Source organism: Ictidomys tridecemlineatus, chromosome 6, assembly GCF_052094955.1.
Source record: "Ictidomys tridecemlineatus isolate mIctTri1 chromosome 6, mIctTri1.hap1, whole genome shotgun sequence".
In the NCBI taxonomy this organism is placed as follows: domain Eukaryota; kingdom Metazoa; phylum Chordata; class Mammalia; order Rodentia; family Sciuridae; genus Ictidomys; species Ictidomys tridecemlineatus.
Window position 1 is genome coordinate 94,337,183 of NC_135482.1, and position 22,832 is coordinate 94,360,014.

Genomic DNA, 22,832 nt, shown 5'->3' on the forward strand with positions numbered 1-22,832 from the left:
CAAAACATTACATAGTTCTTGACATATCATATTTCACACTTTGATTCAAGTGGGTTATGAACTCCCATATTTACCCCATATACAGATTGCAGAATCACATCATTTTTTTTTTATTAGTGTTGGGGATTGAATGCAGGTTCTCATGCATTGTTGGCAACTGAGTTACAGGCCCAGTGTTGCCAGATTTTTAAGGAAAATCAGATATCCAAATTCTTTATGTGAAACCTCCCAATTTAATATTCATTAACTTAACAAATAACAAATTTTTTAATGCCAGCTATGTGCCAGTCTCTCTTCTAAGCTATCAGAATAAAGAGTTGACAAAACCAACAAAAATCCCTGCCTTCATGGAGTTTATGTTTTAGTGATTAATGATCAAATAAATAAGTAACTATATCCAATATCGGGTGGTAATCTGTACTATGAAAAAAAGTAAGCAGAAAGGCCCTTGGAGGTAGCTTTGGTAGTAGAACACTTACCATGCATAAAGGCTCTGGATTTCATCCCCAGCACCAAAAAAAAAAAAAAAAAAAAAAAAAAAAGCAGGGAAGGGGAGTAAGGAATAGGGAGCACTAGAAGTGATCCTTTGGCTTTGAGTAAGGCAACTTTGTCAGACTAACCATTAATAAGTGACTAAAAATGTTCGTAAACACTGCAAGGATCCTGCCTGGATCAGATCATGCCAGTGTCAAACCGGTCTGTGGTTTCAGCCCTGATAAGGTTCCTGTGGCTCCAATAGATCAGAATGTGTGTTACAAACCGCTCCCAGAGAGCCTTCTTTTCTATAATGAATGGGGCTCACTTGGTCTTTTTGGCTTAATGGTGATGCCCGTTCAGCGACTGAGCTGGACTGTGGCCTGTACCTTCGATTCCTTTCTCACCCATTCCTAGCCCTGCTGTCTGTCAGTGTGAAGTCCAGGCTGAACCCTGTGAGTTATTTCCCAGTCTCAGCTGTCAGCTGGCTCCCATCTTGGTTTGCCCAGTGAGGGTGGGGGGGTATAGAGAGAGACAGAAAGTCTCCAACACTAGATTTGGGCACTTGTAACTTGGGCTTCTCTTACACATGCCTCCATGGTTCTAGCTTCTACTCAGTGATCCAGATACTGAAGCCCAGGTAACAGGTAATCCTCTGTCTTTCTTAGGATGTTTACTAGCCTCTGGGCTACCTCTCTGTCCTGTTTGGCATCTCAATTCTTCTGTTAACTATGTAACCAGTTCCTTGCATTTTAATGCTTCTGTTCTGAGTGTTCCAGTCATTCCCATTCCTATTAGAAGCTTATTAATAATGTCACCTGCCACTGATTTGTTACCTCTAGAGATAAATACAGCTTTTCATAAGCATTTCCTGCCATGTTTGATGGGGCCATGGGGCCATATGGGATATGATATATCATTCATACTGTTACCAGGCCGAAGCAAATCATTCGACCTGAAGGAATCCCAGTTTCTGCAGCTGGAATGGGTATAAAAGTAGCTTTACCATCTACTCCCAGAGATACTATAATTTTTTTTAAAAAAAATATGAAACTGTTTTATAAGCAAGTACTCTCTACATATATAATAATTCAATTATGTCATAACTTGCCTGTGCCCCACTGTTACAAGTAACTTAATCTCTGAAGCTAATCATGAGAGAAAGTAATAGATCATGTCTTAATAGATGGTTTTGAGGTTTCAGTGAGATAATCAATTATAAATTGCTTCACAGCACACTTGCCCCTTGGTTGAGCACCATTACTGTTAGCTTCCCCCAGTTTTACAGGTAGTTTTAGGTCAGTTACTTAACATCTCGACCTCCCCAAACCCTTTCATTTCTCAATTCTGAAGATAAGCTGGTGTGACAATTAATTAAATATTAAAGAGTCATGTAAACTTTTTTTTCTAAATTTTTTTTAGTTGTCAAAGGACCTTTGTTTTATTTATTTATATATGGTGCTGAGCATCGAACCAGTGCCTCACGAATGCTAGGCAAGTGCTCTTCCACTGAGCTACAACCCCAGCCCATCGTCATGTGAACTTTTAATTTACAAAGCCAGTGTGGTATTATTTTGAAGACAGCCTCTGCCTGAAATTATGTCCCTTATTCTGGAAAGAGTTTGGCCCAGAAATTGTTGGCCACACTCCCTGGCAATTGGATGTTTCCCAATAGTGTGGGCTTCAGGCTCTCCAGATGCTCAGGCCAACTTCAGGCACACCGTCCGGCAGACCTTTTCAAGTGTCTCCTTCATTGCTTAGGGAATGTTATGGTTTGAATATAAGGTGTCCCCCAAAAGCTCCTGGGTTAATGCAGAAATATTTGGAGGTGAAATGATTAGATTGTGAGACCTGCAGTCCAATCAGTCCATGACTGGTTGGTAACTGAAGTCAGGTGGGGCATGGCTGGAGGAGGTGGGTCACTGGGAGTGTGACCTGAAGGTGCCTCTTCCCTGCAATCCCTTCCTTTTCCTTTCTCTCTCTCATATATTCCTATTCTCTCTCTCTCTCTCTCTCTCTCTCTCTCTCTCTCTCTCTCTCTCTCTCTCTCCCCCCCCCTCTGACCCTGCCATGAGTATCCAGGCCACCCATCCACATCACCCCCAACCATGGGCTGCCTCACCTTGGGTCCCAAACAATGAAATCAGCCATCCATGGACCAAGACCTCTGAAACTGTGATCCCCAAATAAACTTTAACTCCTTGTCAGGTATTTTGATCACAGCCTGTAAAAGCTGACTAATACAGGTAGGGAGAAGGGCAGATAGCTTTCTGTGTGGGATTGGGTGGGTCCTATGAATGTTCAGGACACGACCGACTGATAATTAAAAACTTGGTCTTTATCAGATGTGCCCAGCCTGTGCAAATATGTTAGGACCCGATAGCCTGGGTTCAGTCCTGGTTCCACTGTTGGACTACCTCTTCAGTTTGCTCTAGAAATTAGTATTAAAGCACTAAATTTCTCACAGACTTGATGGAAGAATTGAATGAATTAATTAATGTAAAGTGTTTAAACAATGCCAGACATAGAAAGTATTCCATTAGGACACTAATATTGGGTGCAATAGCACACGCCTATAATCCCAGAAGCTTGGGAGGCTGAGGCAGGAGGATTGAGAGTTCAAATCCAGCCTCAGCAAAAGTGAGGTGCTAAGCAATTCATTGAGACCCTGTCTCTAAATAAAATACAAAATAGGGTTGGGGATGAGGCTCAGTAGATTAGTACCCCTGAGTTCAATCCCCAGTAACCACCCCCCCAGAAAAGGATACTATTATTAATAGTATAATGAGAAAGCAGGCTTCCATAATCAACATGTATACCCCACATCAATAGCAACTGGGCACCCTGGCGCCCGCCTGTAATCCCAGTGACTCAGGAGGCTGAGGACGGTTCACAAGTTCAAAGTCAACCTCATCAATTTAGTGAGGCCCTAAGCAACTCAGCAAGACCCTGTCTCTAAATATAAAAAGGGATGGGATGTAGTTCAGTGGTTGAGCGCCCCTAATTCAATCCCAGTACCAAAAAAAAAAAAAAAGAAAAGAAATAGCAGGAGGCTGATGAGAAGGTACTCTGGGTGTGTCTAGAAGGTTAGAAAGAAGCTGGGTGGTGTCAGGATTATCCAGAATAGGCTAAGAACTCGGTGAATGAAGGCTTGGAATGGGTGAACATGATTGGATTTATATAGATTGTTCTACATAGGTCCGTGGGCAGTTTCAACCCCATTTAGAATCTCCCTGTGTACTGATGATTCCCCAAGTTACATCTTTTTGTTTATGCCAGCCTCTGCGAGCTCCAGATCCCAGTGTAACTAACTTCCCAATGGACACTTTGCTCATCCATCAGGAGGCAGATGACTGGGCAGAGCATCAAGGCCCTGCAGTTCTAGACTAGTTAAATCTGACTTTTGTAATTCATAGAAAGGAGGGTCACTCAAATGGAGGAGGTGGTGTTGAAGAGCGTTCTTTAAGAAGGTGGTCTTACAGTGGGGGCCTTGGCAATCTGAGTTGAATCGGACCCTTTGTTGGCAGCCTTTCTTTCCTTGGTGTGGATTTTTTGCCTAAGAGGCTGAGGGCCCAGATCACTTATACATTCCCTAGCGCACATTCCTGCTCCAGGTCCCTTCCCTTGAGACTCACTGAGACTGACATATATTTGAAGAATCCTATGTTTAGATCACAAAAGTCAATTGAACTCATTTTTAAAATTTTAAATTTATTCTTTTTAATTATACATGACAGTACAATGTATTTTTGACATATTATGCATATGTGGAGTATAATTTTCCCGTTCTTTTTTTTTAATATTTAGTCTTTAGTTTTCGGTGGATACAACATCTTTATGTTTATGTGGTGCTGAGGATCGAACCCAGCGCACCGTGCATGCCAGGCAAGTGCGCTACCACTTGAGCCACATCCCCAGCCCAATTTTCCCATTCTTTTGGTTAAAGTTGAACTAATTCAGAGTAGATGAGTCTGGCATACTATCAGATCATTATCCTTGAACTAATGGCTAAAAATCTAACTCCCTACAATAGCTGGTGAGTTCTTCTGAGCCAGAACTTCTGGCCTCTTGCTTTGCCGAGGCTGGCTTAACAATCTTTGCTCCAGCCACGTATATCATTGTTTTTTGAGGTACGGGGTATTGAACTCAGGGGCACTTTGCCACTGAGCTACAACCACAGCCCTTTTGTATTTTGAACCAAGGTCATGCTAAGTTGCCTAGGCTGGTCTTGAACTTTAAATCCTCCTGCCTCGGCCTCCCTAGTAGCTGGGATTACAGGCGCACACCACCATGCCTGGCTGAACTTCTTGTATTCTTCACCATCCTTGACCTCTCCTGTTTTGTTCATTTAGTAACTTGTTTTAGTCAGCTTTTTTACCACTGTGACCTAAAAGACCTGGCAAGAACAGTATTAGAGGAAGAAAAGTTTATTTGGTGCCCACAGTTTCAGAGGGCATTGCAGCCAGTTTCAGAGGTCTCTGTTTATAGACATCTGACTCTATTGCTGTGGGCCCAAGGTGATGCAGAACACCATGACAGAAGGAGGAAAGCAGCTCAGGATGTGACAACTGAGAAGCAGAAAGCTTCACTTACCAGGAACAAAACATATATCCCAATGACCTACCTCTTCCAGCCACATCCACCTGCCCAGTTACCACCCAGCTAATCCATTCCAGTGGACTAATGCACTGATTAGGTTAAGGCTCTCATAACCCAATCAGTTCACTCTATGATTTTTTTTGCACTGTCTCATACATGAGCTTCTGGGGGAATACCTCATATCTAAACTAACAAAACTGCTACCTGGAATCCCTTCCCTAAGCAATCATCACTTACCGCATCGTGTAATAATCATTTGTGTATTTCTTTTCACCACAGTCTTCATTATCATGTTAATCTCCAAGTTGTAGCATCTGGCAGATGTTTTCAATGTATCTTCAGTGAATCAATGAAACCAGGACTGAACACCCAGGTGGGTGATCTATAAGCCCCTCAGAGGCAACAAGAGTTACCCATACATGTGAGCACACACATAAATGCCCCCATGCTAACCTAAGGAGTCCTATTCTGTGTTCCCACACTGCCCTAGCACTCCTCACCACTTCAGATAATAATCTTCTGTTTCCCTGGCTTCCTCCCTTATTAGACCCGGCTTTTCCTGGTGGTAGAAACTGTCTTTCATCTCTGTGTTGTAGTACCTGGCACCATGCTCAGAACATAGCAAATACTCAATAGCTATTGGTTGAATGCATAAGAGAATGAAAGAAAGGCCAAAGGAAGGAGCTAGCTAGCTTTTCCTCCAGGAAGGTCCTGTTGTTGCTTCTCTGTTTGAAAAGAAGTAACTGCATGAAATAACTTGTAAGACCTTTATTCTGAGCTTGATACGGGCATACTGATGTCTCCCCAGATAAATAACACAGTGGCTAAAAGAGAGGTAAAATACTCACTTCACACCCAAGGGCAGTGGAGAGTCTTGCAACAAGCGTTAGTGGAGGCTGGGACTGGAATTCTACTTCCTGTTTTTGCCATTTAGTAACCAAGCTAACTTGGGCAATTCAGTCTGTCTCATTCTTCATTTCCTTTTTGGTAAAATTAGTTAGATGAGGTGAATTTTAAAACCACTTGCAGTGCTGAAATTATGCGGTTCACAGAGTAGCACTTCTGGAATTCAAAACACTACAAATGGCAAGATCAGTGGGGTCTCAAACAAAGGGGGAGTTCTGGAATTCTCTGCTATGACAGAACTTAAAAGAGCAAAAGGCCCCAAGCTTACACAACAGTTTGCTACTGACGGCTCTTTGAAAGTGTAAGATGCAATGAATGGAGGGCATTGCAGCCATCTTTGGATTACCAGGCACAAGGCCCCAAAGTCAAGGCCGGCCGATTTGCTGCCTCTTGATTCTTGATCTGGTGCTTTCTCCCACCCATGTCTAGGAGAGTTTAAGCATGAAACTGACACTCAGGGTTTGGTGTCAGGTGACCCTGACCTCTTTCTCACTATTCACCTTTAATTTTACATCACAAAAATGATAGGTGTTTTTGCATTCCAGATATAGTTATAATATTAAATACATTTGTTTGAACTGCACAGGCCACTCACAGGCTCTCCTACCTAGTTGAGAATCTTTAGTCTAGGATACATAGGGAAGCCTGTTTGACCTACCTGAGGCAGCCAGGTGCTCTATCCTGTGTCTGTTTTTCCTAATCATTAGTAGAAGAGGAAGCTCCTTAATCAAATAAATACCTATTGAGCTTCTATCATATAAAGCTCTGTGGTATAGTTCCTGTCCACATATACTTCATTGTAGATTTGTCAAACTGTAACAGTTTTCCATTAGCAGACTGTTAAATCAATATAGACCAACTTTTCTTCTTTAGTACAATAGAATAAAATTCACTCAAGCAGAGTCGGAGAAAACAGGACAGAGAAAAAGAATCAGAATACACCCCATCCCTAAGGGTAAAGTGTTGTTTTTGGTTTAGTTTAAGCATGTGTATATTCATGATAAGGCAAGATGTAGAAATGTTTTTTTGGTGTGGACTGATTATTTTAAAGTTTACCTTACTAAATGTCCAGCAATACAAAATTATATCCTATGAGACACCACATGGCAAGGAAAAAGGGGCTGGGATTCTGAAGGAAAGCTGCATGAGTTGCCATGAATCCAGACACTAGGGAGGAGGTAGTGGATTTAGGACAGAAACTCAGTGCAGAGAGTGGTGGTGAGGGGGGTGGGGGAAGGGTTTGTGTGGGAAGAGAGTAGACCTGATCACTAAGGGCTTGGGAGGCTACCACACATGAGATAAGAGTTAGGGAGCAGAGGTGCTGGGGGTGTATCTCAGTAGTGGAGCATACGGTTACATGTGTAAGGCCCTGGGCTTAATCCCTACAAAGAAAATGGCTAAAGGACATCTTTTCCCCCCATATATGAGAGAAGACGTGTGATACTAATCTTTCTGTGTCTGGCTTACTTACTTTAACCTGATGTCCTCCAGTTCCATCTGTTTTCCTGTAATGAAATGATTTCATTCTTTATCCAATCATCGATTGACAGGCACCTAGACTTATTCCATATCTTAACTATTATGAATTTTGCTGCAATAAATATAGGTGTACCAGTATCTCTTTTGTATGCTGACTTCATTTCTTTCAGATATATACCCGGGGCAGGTACAGCTGGATCATATGGTAGCTCTGTTTTTAGTTATTGAGGAAACTCCATACTGTTTTCCATAGAGGCTGTACTGATTAACATTCCCACCAACAGTATATAAGGATTCCTTTTTCTCCACATCCTCACCAGCATTATTTTTAATAATAGCAATTCAGACTGGTGTGAGGTACAATTTCAGTGTAGTATTGATTTGCATTTCCCTGATAGGTAAAGGAGTTAAACATTTTTATATATTTATTGGCCATCACATTTTTCTTGAGAAGTTTCCTTTCAAAGAGAATGATGTCTACTCTCACCACCCCTATTCAATACAGCACTAGAAATTTTAGCCAGCACAATTAGGTAAAAGAAGGAAATAAAAGGAATAAAAACACAAAAGGAAGAAATCAAATTATTACTGATTCACATGATATAATCCTATAATTAGAAGATTCAAAAAGCTTCACCTGAAGACTGCTAAAGCTAACAAACAAATTTAGCAAAGTAGCAGGTTACAAAATAAACATACAAAAATCAGTAGCTTTCCTATACACCAATAGTGAATCTACTGAGAACAAAATCAGGAAAATAATCCATGGTCACCTCAAAAAATTAAAATATCTAGGAATATGTAACCGAGGAGGTGGAAAACCTCTAAATGAAAACTATAAAATGCTGAAGGAAGAAATTGAACAGCTGGTGTTGTAGCTCAGTGGTAGAGCATTTGCCTTGCATGCTTGAGGCAATGGGTTCGATCCTCGGCACCACATAAAAACAAACAAATAAAATAAAGGCATTCTTTCCATCTGCAACTACAAAAAATTAAAATTAAAAATAAATTGAAGAAGATGTTTGAAGAAGGAAAAACCTTCCTTGTTCATGGATAGGCAGAATTAATATTGTTTAAGTGATAGTACCAAAAGCAATATACAGAGTTGGTGAAATCCCCATCAAAAAATCAATGAAATTCTTCACAGAACTTAAAAAAAAAAAAGTTCCTAAAATTCATTTGGAAGAATAAAAGACCCAGAATGGCCAAAGCAATTCTCAGCCAAAAAAAGCAATGCTAGAGGCATCACAATCCCTGACTTCAAATTATACTACAGAGCTATGTATCAAAACATTCATGGTACTGGCATAAAACAGACACATAGACCAGTGGTACAGAACAGAAGACACAGGGACAAATCCACCCAGAACAGTCGTCTATCCTTGACAAAGGTGCCAAAAACATACATTGGAGAAAAGACAGCATTTTTAATAAATGGTTCTGGAAAAACTGATTATCCATTTACAGAGTAATGAGACTAGATCCTTATCTCTCATCCTGCACAAAAATCAACTCAATATGGATAAAAGACCTAGGAATTAGACCAGAAACCATGCAAATCCTAGAGAAAAACAGTCAACATTGCAGGATATAGACACAGGGAATGACTTTCTCAATAGGACCCCTAAAGCTCAAGAAATAATGCCATGAGCTAGTAAGTGGAACAGCATCAAATTAAAAAGTTTCTGCATAGCAAAGCAAACAAATAAGAATGTGACCGAAAACTTAAAAAATGGAAGAAAATTTTACTAGCCATTCTTCTGACAGAAGATTAATATCCAGAATACATAAAGAATTCCAAACACTTTAAAACACAAAAACCCCACAAGTAACCCAATTAATAAATGGGGAAATGAACTGAACACACATTTCTCAAAAGAAGAAATATACATGTCCAATAAACATGAAAAAAATTTTAACTTTGTTGGCAGTTAGGGAAATGCAAGTCAAAACTAGACTGAGATTTCATCCCACTCCAGTTCAGAGGGCAACCATCAAGAATACAAAAATAATAAATGTTGGAGAGGATGTGGAGAAAAGAAAACACATTAACACTATTGGTGGGATTATAAAATAGTACAACCATTACAGAAATCAGTATGGAGGTTCCTCAAAAGACTAGGAATGGAACCACCGTATGGCCCAGCTATACTTTTCCTTTGTATTTATAGAATGAAAATCAGCATACTATAGTAATACACGCATACTCATGTTTATAACAGCATAATTCACAATAGCCAAACTATGGAACCAACCATTGGTGGTGTCCATCAACGGATGAATGAATAAACAAAATCTGGGATATATATATATATATATATATATATATATATATATATATATATATATATATATATACACACACACACACACACACACACACACACACACATACATACAATGGAGTTTTATTCAGCCGTAAAAAAGAATGAAATTATAACATTTAAGAATGAAAGTATAACATTTGAGGAAAATGGATGGAACTTGAAGGTAAGCAAAATAAGCCAAATTCAGAAGGTCAAGGGTTGCATATTTTCTCTCATATGGAGAAGCTGGAGCAGAAAAAGGGGGAAAAGGTAGTAATGGGAGATCTCATGAAAATCTAAGGGAGAGAATAGAGTAGAAGAAAGGGACCTGGGGTGGGGAGGGTAAAGAGGAAAGGATAGAAAGGGAAGATACTTGGGGAATGATATTGACCAAATTATATTATTGTAATGTGTGCATGTACAAATATGTAGCAACAAATTCCACCTATGTGTATTGTTTTTTTTTTTTAAAAAAAGAATGGTGAAAGTGGTCATTTTGTTTTATTTATTTATTTATTAATTAGTTAGTTATTGGCGGACACAACATCTTTGTTTTTTTTTTGTATGTGGTGCTGGAGGATCGAACCTGGGCTGCACGCATGCCAGGCGAGCGTGCTACCTCTTGAGCCACATCCCCAGCCCCCTATGTGTATTATAATACAAAGAAAAATATGGAAAAAAGAGAAGAGTCTGTTCAGATCATTTGTCTTAATTGATTATTTATTCTTTTATTGATAACTGCCTTGAGCTCTCTATATGTTCTGGATATTAATCCTGTGTCAGATGAATACCTAGTAAAAATTTTCTCCCATTCTGTAGGTTGTATCTTTATTCTGTTGTTTTCTTTGCTTATTAATTTGAGGTAATCCCATTTGTCAAATCTTGGTTTTATATCCTGAGCTAATTTTAGAGTTTTCTTCAGGATAGTGTTGCCTGGGCCTGTATCTTACTGTGTTTCCTCTATATTTTCTTCTAGTAGTTTCAAAGTTTCAGGTCTCACTTTAAAGTCTTTCATTCATTTTTTTTTTTTAATGTGTGAATGAGAGATAGGGATTATTAGGGAAGGGGAAGAGGACTGGGGGTAGGAGGAGAGGAGAGGGCAAGAGAGGGTCATAGGGAGAGTGGATACGATTAAAGAATGGAAATATCACAGTGAAACCCATTAATTTTTGCAATTAATTAACATGAGTTAATTTTTATAATAAAAATAATGCATTATTTTTTTTTTTTAAAGAGAGAAAGACGTCGTGTCCAGGAGAGTGGTGTGAACAGGACAGCTCTGATAATGGAATGGCTGATTTGGGGGCCTTTGACTTCTATGGGACTGTTGTTAGTACTGTATTTTTTGTTTCCTCCCTTCCATGTTTTCCTTCTTTTTCTGGCTCTCCTGTTAGTCAGTTGATAGATTCCTGGCTTAATCCTCCTGTTTTCTTTTCTATTTTGGACTTCCTCACTTTACTTTCTGGCAGATTTCCTGTAATTTTATATTCCAAGGTTTCTATGGAATTTTTCATCTCTCTTATCAGATTGTTTTTATTTCCAAGAGTTGTTTTGATCTTTGAGTGTTCCATATTTATAGTATTCCATTGTTTTAGAATGCAATATGTTCTCTTATTTCCCTGAGAATATCAAAACTGAGAATATCAAATCTGAGAATTTTTTTGTTTGATTTTTGTTTTTTGGGTTTGTTTGTTTATTTGTTTGTTTTCAGCTTCTGGTATCTCTACATTCAAAGGAATCCAAGAATCTATTTCTGATGGTCCATCATACTCAGACCTGTCTGTTCTCACCATATCCATTATGGAAAGTTCTTAGAATTTTGTGCTTCTTATAGCTGGCATAGACTGCTACTTTATACCTCTCAATTACAATGTCTCCTAAATCTCTAGGAAGAAGTCTCCTATGAAGAAAGAGCCTGTGAAGGGGGGAAGTTTGCCACTGTGGAAGTGACAGAGAAGCCTGTAGATGAGGCTCTACGGGAAGCAATGCCCAAGGTCATGAAGTATGTGGGAGGTACCAATGACAAGGGTGAGTCTCCCTGTAGGATGTGGATCTGGTCTCAGAGGCAAGCACTGCATAATCTCACTTCATCAGGAGAAAACATAAGTGGGGCCTACAAGGCTCCCCTAACTATTTCAGTATCATGTGAGCTTCCTGTTGCTGCCTGAACAAGGAGTTCAGCAGGAGCCACTCTCATGTCAGCCCAGCTACCCCCACTGTGAGGTTCCCTGTTCTGTATGAGTCAGTTCATGGGTTTTTCCTAATGTGTAGCCATAGGCTTCTCCCTCCCTTTTTTTTAATCTTACAGTATTCATTGTGTCTTTGGAATGGCTGACTGAGTAAGGTATACCCAGGTAAGCCAAGCCCCAGTGCAAGGAAAGGCCAGCATCTGACTTGAGACCTCCATGGTGGCATCAGATTGGAAATACCAAACCAACTTCTGGTAGCTCAGACCCTGCTAGATACTGAGACCCTAGTGACCTATGGGGATAATAGGTTCCAGACTTTGTTTTGGTAACAGAAGTTTCTGAGAATTCTTAGGATATTTCACACTTTTTTTTTTTAATACTGGGGATTGAACCCAGGGATACTTAACCACTGAGCCACATCCCCAGTCATTTTTATATTTATTTAGAGAAAGGGTCTTTCTAGGTTGCTTAGGACCTCACTAAGTTGTTGAGGTTGGCTTTGAACTTGGGATCCTCCTGCCTTAGCCTCCCAAGTCTCTGGGATTACAAGAGTGTGCCACCCTGCCCAACTAGGTCATTCCACTTTTAAAAGACTTGGCAATCCATGCTGGCTGACTCCTCATTTTCAAAATGATAGGTCTGAGTTTCATGTAAGGTCTACATGTTAGAATATAAACCATATTTTAAAATGTTGAACTCTTAAGAAAACTTTCTAATTTGGTCAGCACTTTGGAATCACTGCAAACTAAATATGAGTCAGAACGCAAGTGAAAAAAGAGATATTGGGTTTAATTTTTAGGTTGTTGCTCCAGCTGATAATTTAGAAAGAAAATGGTATTAACCGTAGTAACATTTTCTATGAACAAAGTAATCAGACTTTGGATTGGAAAATAAGTTGACAGATAGGAGGTCAAGAAGAAATATTTTTTCCTTAGTATTTTCATAGTATCTTCTTAGATGAATATATGAACAAAAATTATAACATTTATTTTTTAAAATCCTGAAAATAAATAGTATCTCTAATGATCACATTCTAGAGCAATCATTGTTGTCTTTTGAAGATATTTTTAGGGCTTTTTAATGTAATCTTTTTTTTTAATTTTTATTTTTTTGTTATTTTCTTTTTATGTGGTGCTGAGGATCAAACCCAGGACCTCACATGTATGAGGCAAGAGCTCAGTCACTGAGCCACAATCCCAGCCCCTTAATGTAATCTTAATAATCCTACAATAGTATATTTTACTTTTGTTAAATTATTATTTCATGATTACTTTCTACTATTTCTAAATAGTTTTCTTAATCACACAATTTCTCATAGCTACATTATATTGTATCATGTGCCCATGATTTACCTAGATATATTACTGGGTTTTAGGGGGGGGGTAGGTGGATACTAGGGATTGAACTGAGGGGCACTTGACCACTAAGCCACATTCCCAGCCCTATTTTTTGTATTTTATTTAAAGACAGGGTCTTACTGAGTTGCTTAGCACCTCACTTTTGCTGAGGCTGGCTTTGAACTCAAAATCCTCCTGTCTCAACCTCCCAAGCTGCTGGGATTCCTAGGGTTTTGGGGGTTTTTTTGGGGGCGGACAGTTTGAACAGAATTATAAATTCTGCTTCTGAATATCCTGTTATATATAGCCTTTTCCATATTTTGGATTATTTTCTAAAAGTAATGTTTAGATAGGAAGTAATTAAATATTGATATGTCTATAGTCTAGAGACATACTGCCAAATAATCTTTTTTAAGAATTGTACCACCATATTCCTACCTCCAATATATATAAAAATAAAAGTTGTTTGCATTTGTCTAACTATATAGTTTAGTGCCTGAATTATTTGTTCTTAATTTCTTTTTTTATTCTAATTTGTTATATGTAACAGCAGAATGCATTACAATTCATACTACACATGTAGAGCAAAATTTTTCATATCTCTTGTTGTACATAAAGTATATTCACTCCATTCATGTCTTCATACATGAATGATGTCTATCATATTCCGCCGTCTTTTTAATTTCTTTTTTTTAAATATCATAGTCTTTTTAGTTCTTTTTTTAATTTTATTTATATATCTATTTTAGTTGTTGATGGACCTTTATTTTTTATTTAAATATGGTGTTGAGAATCAAACCCAGTGCCTCACATATTCAAGGCAAGTGCTGTACTACTGAGCCACAACCCCAACCCTGTTCTTAATTTCAAGAACAAAAAATAGTGGCATGAAAGAAAAATGACACTAGTTAGTGTATTTCCCATTGCCCTGAGCAAGCTCTATCTCTAATACCTACTTCATTCTGTGTTTTTATGTTCTCAGGAATTGGAATGGGGATGACAGTCCCTATTTCCTTTGCTGTGTTCCCCAATGAAGATGGCTCCTTACAGAAGAAATTAAAAGTCTGGTTCCGGATTCCAAACCAGTTTCAAAGCAACCCACCAATTCCCAGTGATGAAAGCATCAAGATTGAGGAGCGGGAAAGCATCACTGTCTACTCCACGTAAGGAAACTTTTCTGAAGGCATCCAAGGGCAGCACTTGATTTCCATTGCCACTCCTTAGATTATCTCCAGTTAGCACTTGTATTGGCTTTTTGTTGTTGCTGAATTAACTCAAGTAAGAAATATTGGAGCTTAAGAATTATTCATGTTAATTTTCTCAGGTTGCAGCACACAGACATTTGTAATTTCTCTGAATACATGCATTGGCCAGTTGCTAAACTGGTGGGTAAAGACTGTATCCCCTTAGTTTTAGCTTAAGATGAATAATTACACTAGCTGCATTCTAAGATACTCAGAATATCTAAGTTAAGCTGTGGTTTGGGGTCACATATGCATGGGAAATATGAAAAGCTGGAGAATACCTGATTTTCACCCCACACTCCCTTTGAATGCCAGAAGGGCAAAGAGCATTTGCCAGAGCTGGGCTTCCATATCCCTAGTTGTTCACGGTCTGTGGCATGCATTCATGCTATTGTCATTTTGATCCTATTTCCAGGACCTCATTCAGAGTCATGTTCCCTTGACTGTAGAATGTAGCAGAAACAAATGGTTGCATATTTGTTGTTTGTATTGTTTTTGGCAGTGCTGGGGATTGAACTCCAGGCTTGATGGATGCTAAGCACACAATGTACCTCTGAGCTATGCCCACAGCCCTGTTACATGTATTTATCCCTGAGCCCCAATCATTACCCAGTAAACAAGTCTCTTCTAGATGGTTAGTAACTCCCCATTTGTTAAAATCCTCCTGTGTGACTGGCACGGGACCAGGTACAAGAGAAGAACAGGATTTTGACCAGTGGTAACCGTGGGTTGGGGTTTGGTTCTTTTCTACAACAACCTCATGAAAAATAACTACATATAATCTTGCACTGGACAGAGTTTTAGTCCACTCCCAGGACCTCCAAACTTGGTTATTTGGCTTACCTACTTCAACTTTGCAGTTGACCGTGGGCCAGCTTTCCCTGGAGATAGCGCAGTGCTTTGAACCTTCCTACTGTGGCATCCTTAGGCCACAGAGCCTCCCAGAGGACAGTGGACACAATGCAACTGCACAGCTGGCCTGGGAGCCTCCAACTCCTATTTCCCTCTAATCCAGACCTGGTTCAGACTTCCCAGCCTTCGGTGCAGAAGCTGCAGAGAAAGCAGACTCTGATTAAGCAGTGTATTTTCTCTGGGTAGGAAAGTGAGTCACCTAGGATACAATTTTATTTTATTTTATTTGTGCTGAGGATCAAACCCAGGTATATCCCCAGCCATAGGATACAAAATTTAAAGAAGCATTCAGTCTCATAGTCTACCCTGTCTCCAAGTGCAGGGTAGGCACTAAAAGTGAGCACCTCCTTGTCTTGCACCCTGAATATGTGCTTGTCTCATCCTTATTTCTGCTCTGTCTTTCCCATTCTCTTTCCTGTGCTTTGCGAGGCAGCCTGGTACAATATAACAAGCTAGTATTTTATAGTGCGAATCTTAGCTCTGCTCCTTAGTAGCAGGATGACACTTGGGAAGTTATTAGGCCCCTTTAAGACTAGTTTCCAAAAAATAAAAAAAATAAAAGATTAGTTTCCATGGGGCTAGGGTTGTAGCTCAGAGGTAGAGAGCTTGCCTTGTACATGTGAGTCACTGGGTTCAATCCTTAGCACCACATAAAAGTAAATAAATAAAATAAAGATATTGTGTCCATTTACAACTAAAAAATATTTTTAAAAAAACTTAAGTTTCCACATCTGCTAAGCACTGATAATATAATTTATTCTGTAGGATTATTGTTAAAGAATGTCTTTCAGTATGTACTAAGATATTATTTATAAATTAGTTAATGTTTATCATCTGGAAGTAGGTTTCAGTAATTATTCTTTTCTCTCTCTCGTTTCATTAGGAGTGAGGTTGACACAAATTAGTTCACTTAAGACTTCCTGCTGATAAGCTAATGTCTCATTATTTGTTAGACCAGAGCCATAGTCAAGAGTTGGCACAATTGTTTTCTTTTCTTTCTTTCTTTTTTTTTTTTAGAGAGAGAGAGAGAGAAAGAGAGAATTTTTTAATATTTATTTTTTAGTTTTTGGTGGACATAACTTCTTTATTTTATTTTTACGTGGTGCGAGGGATCGAACCCAGCACGCATGCCAGGCAAGCGCGTTACCGCTTAAGCCACATCCCAGCCCTACTTCTTTTAACTTTTTAGTATGGGAATTTTCAACTTATAGAAAATAAGACAATGAAGCCATACATACCCAGCATTCACCATTGAAAATTAACTCAATGGCAGTTTTGTGTCATGTGTTGACATGATACCACCTTGGATTAATTTTAGGCAAATTTCAAATATTATATTATTTCATTCATAAATACTTTAGTGTGACTAGTGAAGATTTTTTAAAATATATAATCATAATCCAATTTTAATAGGAATTTGTTAATGTTCTAATAACATAGAATAGACAGTGTTAGGACTTCTCCCATTATCTTATAGTTTGTTTTGACAGTTTGAATCTGGATCCAAGTAATATCCATCCATTGCAAGTGGTTGGTATATTTTACCCCCTCTCGGTTCTGGAGATTGAACCCAGGGGCACTTTATCACTGAGCTATATCCCAGACCTTTTCAATTTTTATTTTGAGATAGGATCTTGCTAAGTTGGCCAGGCTGACCTTGAATTTGTGATCCTTCTGCCTCAGCCTCCTGAATAGCTATGATTATAGGCATGTGCTACTGCACTTGGCCTGTCAGTGTGTGTGTGTGTGTGTGTGTGTGTGTGTGTGTGTGTGTTTTTAAATAACTTTATTTTATTTATTTTTTTTATGAGGTGCTAAGGATTGAACCCAATGCCTTTCCCATGCTAGGCAAGTGCTCTACCACTGACCCACAAACCCAGTCCCCTATTGGTATGTTTTTGAACTTTTACAATCCATGGCTTTTCTCACCATGGTACTTGTTTATTTTTCCTTGTAATTTATGAATCATTTGTCCTATTTCCCACAGTCAAGATTTTGCTGATTTTGTTTCTGTGGCACTTTTATTTGTCCCTCCGCCTCCTTTGGTTGCCTTATAAATTAAAGCATCTGAAACTAGAGATGTGTTCAGATTCAGGTTTTAGGATTCTGGGCAAGAATATTTCCTAGGTGGTGATGTATATTCCCATCAGGGTCACAGTGTCTGGTTACCTCTATTCTTGTGATTTAGAGACCAGAGTTAAGGTAGGTGTCTTATTCATTAGAGCTTGCAAATTGGTAATGTTCTGTTTCCTTCTTCATATTATTAGCTGAAATACTTAAATAATGAGAAGCTTTCCTTATCTCCTGTTTGGTTTTGCAAAGGTAGAGTCATACAGAAAAAGCAAGATCAGTGCTTGATATACCTTCTTTTATTTGCCAGACTTTGGAATAATAATTTCATTCCTTGACCTCCTCCAAAGGTGAGGTGGTCATCGTCTTTGTTTTTTGAGTAGCAACAGAAACACATGAATTTAAACATGCCTGTTGTGTTTCCTTTCTTTGAAAAATTTTTTTTATTGATGCTCATGTTGTCTCTTGGGCCAGTAAAGCCTCTTTAAGTTGATTTCTCAGTCCTTTTGACATGTCTTTAATAGTCTTTTATCACTTTCTATTTTCAAGCACTATTTTTTATTCTAGAGGAAGAATTAGCCATTTCTCTAAGAAATCCTGTTCCTATAATGGAAAAGATATCAATTTAAAAGATAGATTAAAGTCAGGTTTGTGTAAGTTTCCTTTTAATTCTCTGAAATCTCACCAGATGAAAGTATCAAATATGGTATTTAACCTACAAATATGGTATTTAGCCTGGCTCTGTGAATTTTTTAAAAAATGTTTTAATAGCATATAGCTGTTCCTCAACCAGCCACTTGATGTCACTGCACAATCAAATGTGCATTTAAAAGTACCCTGTGGTAATGTGTGCTATTTCTGATTCTGTTGAAAGGAGCATTGAGATGGTAGAAGGCAACAGTACTATTTCAAATACAAAAGTATAATTTCAAAGGATGCAGTGATGATGCTCCTTGGTGGCCTAGTGGTTAGATTTTGGCACCTCTCAAATAAAGCAGTGAAGTGTTTCATGACAAAATTAATTCTTTTTTTAAAAAATTTTTATTATTGGTTATTCAAAACATTACAAAGCTCTTGACATATCATATTTCATACATTTGATTCAAGTGGGTTATGAACTCCCATACGGGGTAAAAATGGGAGTTCATGACAAAATTAATTCTAAGATGAAAGTTTTACATCGGAATTAAGTCTTCATTTTTTATGGCCTTCTCCACAAAGGGGATCGCACACTTATTGGCAGTATTAATTGCCAGTGCTTTTTTATTTGGGGGTGTTTTTGTTTGTTTGTTTGTATTTTGATAAATAGAATGCTGTAGGGGTAGGGGACCACTATCAGAATATGCATAGTAGTCTTAGGAGGTAATAGAATTATCCTCGAACTTAGACCAGGGGTGATATTCCAGACCACTGTCCTTCCTCTGTGTTTTCTAAAAGCCACTGATATTAGAGATTGGCCTCCAGTACTAGGTTCTCCACAAGATCCACAGTGGGAAAGGTTGGATAGTTTTATTAAAACTTGCACCATTTTAATGAAATATTTGCATATGAAGGAAAGAGCTGGAAACCAGAAGGTCATTGCCAGGATGACCAGTGCTCCAATCCACTCACCATACCCACAGGACCACCGGTAGTAACCAAGCCTTGCTTTGCCTCATTTTCCTCATCTGTAAGGTGTGGGTAAGAGTGCCTGGCTCATATGGTTGTTGTAAACAGGAGATAGGACTATATCTATAAATGCCCACACAATACTGGGCATGAGGTAGACACTCAGTAAATCCTAGCCTGTTCTCTTCTTCTTGACTTTACCTGCCTCGAGAATTAAAAAGTTTTATTAGAAAAAAAAAACAACAAAAAAAATCAAAGTTACTATAGATACACTTGGGTCTAAATTTCAACTCTATTACCTATTAGTTTCACAACTTTGGGAAGGTGCTGAAGGAACTTTAGAGAAGAAGCAACATCTGCCCTTGGAAGTAGGAAAGACATTCTAGTGGGAAAACAGTCAAAAATGAAATGTCTCCAGATACTGAAGGACTGCATTTTTCCCGAGATAAGAACTGGTGTCCACAGACCAACATTATAGGGAAATATATTTCTACTCAAAGATAAAAGCACTGTGGCACAAGGTTCCAGACAGTAAAATGGACTGATGACAAGGTCGTGAAGTCCTCTCCCCCAGAGGGGTTCACACACCATCTGGAGAGGCATGTGATGTTGTGCTGTGTAACGATGCAGATGAGTGGACGCTTAGTTCAGCTGAACAAGTGATTATTGAGAATCTCTGATATTTAAGTCACCTCACCTCTAAAAGCCTTGCCAATGAAAAGATTCCATATCTAAAATTTAATTAAGCACCGTTTCATTTCCCACCGTGACCCCATCTGAGTTCCCCAGCCAAACTCGGCTTTCCTCCCCTAGTCTGATTTCTGTCCGTGATCCCTGTCCTACCAGCAGTCCCCTCCACCCCTGCCTACCTGGTGCAGATGTTCTCACTCCTTCACCTCCTACATGCATTGATTGGCCCAGTCCTACCACCTCCCAGCCTTACCTTTACAGCCATACTGTCACAAGTCTCCTTCACCTCTTGCCTGAATGATTATCATGGCCTCCTGATTGGCTCTGGTTTTCCCACCACTGCCTCCTCCAAATTACCCTTTTATCATTACCCACCCCACCCTAAAGCACAGGACCATTCACACCACCTCTACCTGCTTGGACTCTGAGCCTCATGGAAGTCTGCTGAGCTCTGGTTGTGGACATGTCCCTGACCATGATAGAGGTCAGGGATTGGACCAAAGTCCAAGTTAGTAGGGAGTTGCTCCAATCCCAGGAAGAGGGGTATGGGAAAATCTTGGGTCTCCCCATATATGACCAGGTGGTTACACCCAATGAAAGTACCTTGTCATGGCATTTACCACCCTCTACAACATGGCCCCAGTCATGGTACTTCATTCCAAATAAGGAAATGCGCACTTTATTGTGTCATTGAGCTACAGCTTAAATATAAATGTAAATAGCTGAAGGCAATGTGAAGTCGATGATCCTTGGTCTCCTCTTCATGTAAAAATAAAATGAAACCCAAATATATAAACAACTGTATTCATACAGGGCATATAACTATAAATATAGAGCGTCATATACTGCTCTATTAAAGGCATAAAATGTGGTGCCCAGCAGTAATCCCAGTGAATTCAGGAGGCCGATCTCTGAGGATCCTAACCATCACCCAACTGCAGCCACTTCCAGACCTTTGCTCACACATCCGAGTTTTCTCATTCCACTCCCCAGTCTTTGCCTAAGTTCTAAGAGAAATAGGAACTTTGTCATATTGTTCCCTACCAGCATCAAAAAGAGATGCTTACTCTTGTCTTCCATAATCACTCCCTTTATCTAGTATCTCAGAATCAACTATTTCCTATTCTTCTTTCCACAGTCTTCTGTATGTACCTTCTACCTCCATTGTAGAGTTTCTTTCTGTCCAGGGTTATCTATTTGTGTTTCTGCCCTAACCAATACAGTTGGACCTCACAATGATAAAAAAAAAAAAAAAAATCCTTCATCATCTTTCTGCTCTTATGGTGTCTGGTTGTGCTTTGTGCTCAGTGACGTTCCATGTGGTCAGAACTGGTTTGATCTGGTTGAACAAAATTCTGCACTGTTAGTCCTTTTTCCTGTTGATGGACTCACAGCTGCTACTCCAATACTCCTTTTGCCTAGCACACAGCTATGTGCATCATAGATCCTACAAAAACTGGTGTTGACCTGTGGTTTTTTGATGTTTTAGACAACAGTGGATGATCAAACACAGTAAGTCCATTTCTCTTTCTTCCTCACTGCGTGACAGCACCAAGACATGAAGGATAAATAACACATAATGAATTTTTGCCACCTTGGACCAAAAGCCTGCCTCTCAGCCTCCTCCAAACTACCTAAAGTACTCCCCTTCTCCCCATCTTCCAATTCTCTGTCTTTTAGTCAGCTCCTTTTGTTTTTCTGGAATTTTGTGTGTGTGTATGTGTGTGTGTGTGTGTGTGTGTGTGTGTGTGTGTGTCCTTTGTTTCCATGGTAACCAAATTCTTTGTTCTGACATTGGGTAAGATAAAATACAATGCCCTAGAGAACTTCTTTGAAGATGGGAGTTATAAACTTATTAACAGGCTTACAAAAATAATATACATACCTTCTGTTTACTTCCTTTTAGGAGCTCAAACCACATTATGAGCATTCCTTAACTCACACTCAGGCATGCTTGTGAAATCAGGAGCTGTGGGCACCATGTTGTTTTCCACCGTGTCCAGCCTGGAAGCTTTTCTTGGATCACCAGCTGAGTCACCCCTATAGACCATAGATCATGTTCCAAGGCAACGTCCCTGAATAGGGTCTGGTTTTTTGGCTTGTTTCTGTGGCTCTGTGATTGGGGTTAGGGTGAGTTGGTTATATGAGAAGACAACACATGGATGTTTCCATGACCCTCCCAACTTTGTTTGCTTTCTAGTAAAATGCTTCCATGATGAAGCAGTAGGGGACTTTTAATCTTCATTATGAGCATCTTGGTCTGCCTAGGAACAAATGGAAAGAAAGAGGGGCAGTTCCAGTAGTGAATTTTTGGAATCCCTTAGTGATGATATTCTCCCGATGACCTACAGCTGGATTTCCTCCTTCTCAGACAACCCTTCTTTCTCAATGTCCTTGCCACATCCTCTTTCTCCACCCACCACTGAGGTATTAGGATTCCCAGGAGAAACCGTCTGACCCTCTGCAACATCAGTACCTGCATCACTCCTTACCATGACTGCAGCCAGTGCCTATGTGGTGGGGATGCCCAATTTCTGTCACCTGATCCATCACTTTCCCAGTGGATATCTCTGACTCCAATTCTTTCCTGAGTCTAAGATTTTTAGTGTCAGACACCCATTTAGTACTCAGTTAATAACTCACATGAATGTGTTTCACAGAGGCACCTTAACGTCATCAGGCCCCCAGACCAGACCGTTAGTGCCCCATCCCCACTGCTCCTTTCCAGAGTCACTCTGCAGCCTTTAATCCCTATTCCAGTTAGAGGAGTCTGCTTCCAACCAGGGGCTTACCTATAGCCTAGGAGAACCCTCTCCTCTCCCTCTCTTACCTCCCCTTCATGTCCAATCACCTTTCAAGTCTGCCTTGCCCAGGCCTTCATCGCCTCATAATGGCTATTCCTGGCCCCCAGTGACCTCCCACCTCAGTCCCCCACCATTTCCACCGTCTCTCCACTGCCACCAGAGGAATCTCTCTAAATTGCAACCTGCTCATATCGATCCCTTGCCTTAAAACCCT

At 39.5% G+C, this 22,832-nt stretch overlaps 1 protein-coding gene across 3 annotated transcripts in view; it reads left to right on the top strand.

Moving 5' to 3' along the window:
* The window catches only part of Hebp1 (heme binding protein 1), a 28,086-nt gene that overhangs the window by 1,534 nt on the left and 3,720 nt on the right, over positions 1-22,832 (top strand). Inside the window, exons 1-3 of one of the 3 annotated variants that reach the window (XM_078015216.1) lie at positions 5,408-5,446; positions 11,654-11,792; positions 14,273-14,453. In XM_078015216.1, the coding sequence (XP_077871342.1) occupies positions 5,423-5,446; positions 11,654-11,792; positions 14,273-14,453 (344 nt within the window). In that variant the 5' untranslated portion in view covers positions 5,408-5,422. Of the gene's footprint in view, positions 1-5,407; positions 5,447-11,039; positions 11,094-11,653; positions 11,793-14,272; positions 14,454-22,832 lie in introns of those variants that run through there. The other 2 variants (XM_078015215.1, XM_005331899.5) reach the window with 2 other exon arrangements.